At 37.0% G+C, this 5,745-nt stretch overlaps 1 protein-coding gene across 1 annotated transcript; it reads left to right on the top strand.

Moving 5' to 3' along the window:
- Positions 1 to 2,030: 2,030 nt before the first annotated feature.
- Positions 2,031 to 5,180, top strand: LOC113778809 (cytokinin hydroxylase-like). Its single transcript, XM_027324305.1, has 5 exons — positions 2,031 to 2,313; positions 2,411 to 2,637; positions 2,831 to 3,072; positions 3,500 to 3,878; positions 4,650 to 5,180. Exons 1-5 carry the CDS (start codon positions 2,031 to 2,033, stop codon positions 5,070 to 5,072), a joined length of 1,554 nt encoding a protein of 517 aa, XP_027180106.1. The 3' UTR covers positions 5,073 to 5,180.
- Positions 5,181 to 5,745: the final 565 nt, after the last annotated feature.

Here is a 5,745-nt window from a genome sequence, read left to right as displayed (position 1 = left end):
CATGTTCTTTGGAACCGCTAAATTTGTCCCATGAAATTAATTTGTTTCAAGCATGTTAAAATTTTCATTTTGTGAGTATTTTTTTGCTCCGTGCGGATAGATCTCGTTTCAGTAAAGTTACCTTTTCTAAGTGGAACATATTTTATGGTCCCTTAGAAGCATATGGAACTTTTTATATTTTACTAAAATATTCAAAAATGTTATTGGTCTTCTTTTTTTTTTTTTTTTTGTGGAGTCAGAATGATATTATTGTAATTTTTGATTAACCTTTTTTGGCCACAGAACTACAATTGTATCTCACTGGCATCTTTACTGTAATGTTTGGACTGATATGTTGATTACATATCTACAACATAAATGGAAACTTATTAATTACTACTTGTCTTCTTCTGGAGTTAAAAGATAATGGGAATTTATTACTTGCCTTCTTTTTTTAGCTAAAAGATAGAATTGTATGACATTGGCATATGTTTGATTCGTTTGGATATTTTGTGTGTGCGTTTTAGAAATAATTTCTTCAAAACTTCATTCGTACATCATACATCTTAAAATAGAAATTTAGATATTTTTTTTAATCTTTTCAAGACCTGCATCAGTTAAAGGCAATCTAAACGAATGAAAGTAACTTAGGAAGCTATTTGGTGGCACTTATATTTCTCACATTTTCATTTTCGTTACGTAAAATTTTTCAAATAGGGCTATTTGGAGCAGCCAACATCCCCCTTAATTTCCTGAGCAGCTTCATCTCTGAAGTCCCCCATTCCCTGCTCCCCGCTTATAGAATTTCCTTTCCTAGGTTGGGCTTGCCCATTTCCCTCAACTAATATTGCAGTAACTACGAAAAACTTGGAGTTAATTCTTTGTGATTCGGTTAAGGTATCAATTTAAGAATTATTTACTGCAAGTTTACCTCAAAGGTGGGGCAAATTTCTGTAAACTTTTACTGTGTAAAGTTTGATGATTCTTCTGGTCTCTTGTTAACGAGATCATTGTGGGCAAACCGTAAGGGATGAGAGACACAACCCCCAAGCAGAACCCAGTGGATTGGACTGAATTCCCGTTTCTCCTCATCAATAAAAAGACAAATAATTTTTTTTTTTAAAAAAAGTAGGCTGAAGGAATCAATTTGGGATGATAACAGCCTTTTTTTTTTTCATGCTTTTATTGCTACACTATAACTAATTTGTGACCATTTTATATCTAATTTGTTACGGTGACCATCGTTTTTTTTTTTTTCCAAACAAACGTCAACATTTTATAACTATTAACACTTGATAATACAAGAGTTAATTACAAAAAAAAAAAAGGCTAACTACCCCCATACGGTGACTGTTGTTTGAAATCATAGCAAATCTCAACTCATATAAGAAAAGGTTCCTGCTCTATTGCTAAGAAAGAAGTACAAGAAAAAAGAACTGATCAAAGGAACAGCTCCATAAGTTCGTAGATAGAATATTGAAACAAAAAAACATAACATTCTATTTTATTAAATTAAACGCGTTTATTCAATTTGGTTGTCAAATATTGGTTGAAACAAGACATATTTATGTTCTGTTTTTGGCAAAAAAATAGGTCAAGCATTCTGTTTTGTTTATCCTCGAAAACAAAAACTAAGAATTATAAATGTTATCAGACGGCCTCTTACTCTGTCATGGTAAGTGAAATTCATGTACCTTCCCTCAAAAAAAAAAAAAATTTGTAATGTACATACATAAAGAAGAAAGAAGAAAAAAGGAAAAAAAAAAAGAAGATAAGAGTAAACAAAGAGCTTTAAACACTATAAATTGGAGTGCCAGTGAGACCAGGAATCACCAAAGCCAAAGCCAACACATTTGAGTCTCTCCACTCTCTCCTCTCTTTCTTTGAGAATAGTGTCCTGACTTCCCGACTCCTGACTCCCAACTTCCGACTCCCCGTGTTTGTTGTAGGCTGAAGCATCTGAGGTTGACAGTTCTTCCCTTTAATTTTTTACCAGATCGGAGTTCCTAGTTGCTGGAATTAATAGTAGCTAGCCAGCCACGCCAAAAAGCATGGCCCTTCAGCTGGTGCTGGCGGCTATCTTAGTCGCATGCGTGACCATGTTGATCAAAGTCGCATACGAAACCATATCATGCTACTGGCTGACCCCCAGACGCATCAAGAAAATCATGGTCAAGCAAGGGGTGCGTGGCCCCAAACCTCGGTTTCTAGTTGGCAACATCATGGACATGGCCTCCTTCGTTTCCAAATCTACCTCTCAAGACATGGACTCCATCAACCATGATATCGTTGGTCGCCTTTTGCCTCATTATGTTGCATGGTCCAAAATCTATGGTAAGCTCGATAATCTGCATCCATCACAGAACACCATGAATTGGTTTTTTGAATTGAACCTCAATCTCATTAATTCATGAACCTCTTGAATTTACAGGGAAAAGATTCATATACTGGAATGGGACAGAACCAAGAATGTGCCTAAGCGAAACAGATTTGATAAAAGAGCTTTTTTTCAAACACAGCACAAGTTCAGGCAAATCATGGCTACAACAACAGGGATCAAAGCATTTTATTGGTCGAGGTCTACTTATGGCGAACGGTGACGATTGGTACCACCAGCGACACATTGTTGCCCCGGCCTTCATGGGAGATAAAATCAAGGTAAAGACAAAAAAATTAATTAAAGCACGCTCGTAGAAGAATTCATAGCACTAAAATTTTCTCTCATCTCGATGTTTAGCAATGTGTCATATCTGCTAACTTTTTGATAGTTGGCTTGCCAAGTTTCTTGAATTGAACTGGTTTTTACCTGTCATTTCATCACTCAATTTTTTCTGTTTGGATTGATCAATAGAGCTACGCGGGGTATATGGTGGAATGCACTAAGGAGATGCTCCAGTCGCTGGAAAATGCAATTGACTTGGGACAAACTGAAGTAGAGATTGGTGAATACATGGCTCGCCTCACTGCTGATATCATATCAAGAACTGAATTCGATAGCAACTACGAGAAAGGCAAGCAAATATTCCGTTTACTACAACTTCTTCAGCATCATTGCTCCCAAGCCAGCCGGCACTTATGCTTTCCTGGTAGCCGGTGAGTTCTTCAGATAATTTATGGGATTTTTTCTTTTTAAGGATAATCTAATAGCAAAAGTAGTCATCGGTTTCTCGTTATCTGTCTTACGTGGGTGAGTTTTCTTGCGTTTTCGGTTCTCTTTTTAACAGATTCCGTCGTGTTCTTGATGCTTTACTGCAGTTGAATTATCTTTTCCTCCGTGATATCCGTCGGTTACTAATAGAATAATATTTCCAAATTGTGACATAATTCAACCAAAAAAAAAGACAAAAGAAAATATAAACTTACAAATTGTTGCGGTACAAGATTTTTGGTATTCGGGAATTGACTCACTGGCTAGCTGACTCTATTTCCAAGTATAATTTTTACTTCCCAAGTTATTACTAGTAAATTAAGTAATCCTGCGCTAACTGAGTAGTTTTGCAACACATTATATAATTTGCAGGTTTTTCCCAAGTAAATATAATAGGGACATAAAGTCTCTGAAGATGGAAGTGGAGAGATTATTAATGGAGATAATACAAAGCCGAAAAGACTGTGTTGAGATTGGGAGAAGCAATTCCTATGGAAATGATTTGCTGGGATTATTGCTGAACGAGATGCAGACAAAGAAAGGCAGCGGATTCAGCCTGAATTTACAGCTGATCATGGATGAATGCAAAACATTCTTTTTCGCTGGACATGACACCACTGCCCTCTTGCTCACCTGGACCGTCATGCTACTAGCAAGTAACCCTTCTTGGCAAGATAAAGTTCGTGCCCAAGTCAATGAAGTCTGCAATGGTAGTCCACCCACAGTCGATCAGCTATCAAAACTCACCACGGTTAGTACTATAACAAATTTCATATCTCAAAAAAAAAAAAAAGTTACCGAAGATTTGATTCGAGAATTGTCAGTAGGTCTAGTGACACACAACTCTAAGTACATGCACGCATGGGGAAATGGCACCTCGAGGGTTCGATTTTCCAGGAACTACATGATAAAAATTTGTCCCTCTTTTTGTCATCTAGCCAAATAGGAGGGGAAAAACGAGAAGAATGCATGTGTCTCACGCTCTCAGCTTTCTAGAACCATATTTTTTGCGTCCGAGAAAGCTTTTCCAGTTTCTTCTTTCAGGGTTGGCTTTTGGTGGTGGCTGTACGGGATTCATGAATTGAATATACTAATAGCTGAGGGGGTTCATCATCGATCGTGTTAGGAGAGGAGATGGTGGCGGTGCCAGTTTGGGAGGGTGGGGATATTAAATCAATTAATTCACTGAAATTCAAGAGAGACTTAAATATGTCCGGTTCGGTTTCCACATGCTTTGTTGGCTGGATACCAATTCTAAACCCTGAGACCAGGCAGACCTATTTCAGTTACGACTTCTAATGTTAGAAAATCTTAGCTCCGAAGATGAAAACTAAGTAAGTTGGCAGCTAAAGAAAGTGATATTCAGGACCCGATCGACAAAGTTGACTAGCACTACCTAAGCAATCAAATTGAGAGTATTAAAAAGACAAAACTGTTCGGAATAGTTAGTAAAGTAGTTGTACGAAACATGAAAATTGATAATGTAATCAATTAATATTGTTTACTATTAAATTTTTTGCAGTTGAACATGGTGATCAACGAGTCTCTCAGACTGTATCCGCCGGCTTCAGTTCTTCCTCGTATGGCCTTTGAAGACATCAAGCTAGGAGACCTCCATATTCCAAAGGGTTTGTCAATGTGGATTCCGGTGCTTGCCATTCATCACAGTGAAGAATTATGGGGTGAGGATGCAAATGAGTTCAAACCTGACCGTTTTGCATCTAAATCATATGCCCCTGGCCGTCATTTCCTCCCTTTTGCGGCTGGTCCAAGAAACTGTGTGGGTCAATCTTTTGCTGTCATGGAAGCCAAGATCATATTGGCGATGTTGGTATCAAAATTCAGCTTCACCATTTCCGAAAATTATAGGCATGCCCCGGTTATTGTCCTGACAATAAAACCTAAATATGGTGTCCAAATCCGATTAAAGCCCTTGAAACCATGAATAAATTGATTTGGTTATGGACGAATTTTGCTCTGTTGTAATTTTGGGTTTTCGGTATAGCAGTATAGAAATATTTAGATATTTCCCCCTCCTATTTATTTGTTGGATCAGGAATTCAGGAGAATTTTTTTTTTTTTCTGTTTTTGGTTTCAGCGACTGCAGTGAAGGTTGGAGATAGTCATAGGATGGCATACGTATTAGGCCTAGAAAGGAAATAGAATGATCGATTAAAGTAAAAATCAATAAAAAGTTGAAGCAATATTCATGTCATTCATTTTTTCGACTTTCTTTAAACTCTCTCTTTTGGTCTAATAATCGAAAACTCTCTCTTTTGGTGGATGTGTTTCTATATGTTTACATGTAAAGCAGAAATAATGATTTTGCTTTATGGGCTATGATTGATGGACTACAAAGCTGCTAAAGGAACTAGAATAAGAATTTTAAACAGAGCGGAAAGATTAATTAAGCAGTTTAGGACTTTGTTGGATAAGCCCGAAATGCCCGCAGAAAACACTAAACAAATGACAAGACAAAGTGATGGGTAAAAAGGTTTTCTTCTTTGCTTTGATTCTCCACAACACTTGTTTATGCACGATGGTTCGATACTACTTTATAAAAATATGCATAACTCTTCAATTCATGATTTAACTAAGTGCTCATCTTTTCATTCAAA

This window comes from Coffea eugenioides, chromosome 7, assembly GCF_003713205.1.
Source record: "Coffea eugenioides isolate CCC68of chromosome 7, Ceug_1.0, whole genome shotgun sequence".
Taxonomy (NCBI): domain Eukaryota; kingdom Viridiplantae; phylum Streptophyta; class Magnoliopsida; order Gentianales; family Rubiaceae; genus Coffea; species Coffea eugenioides.
Note: the sequence above shows the minus strand (reverse complement) of the source record. Positions and strands in the feature narration are given on the sequence as shown.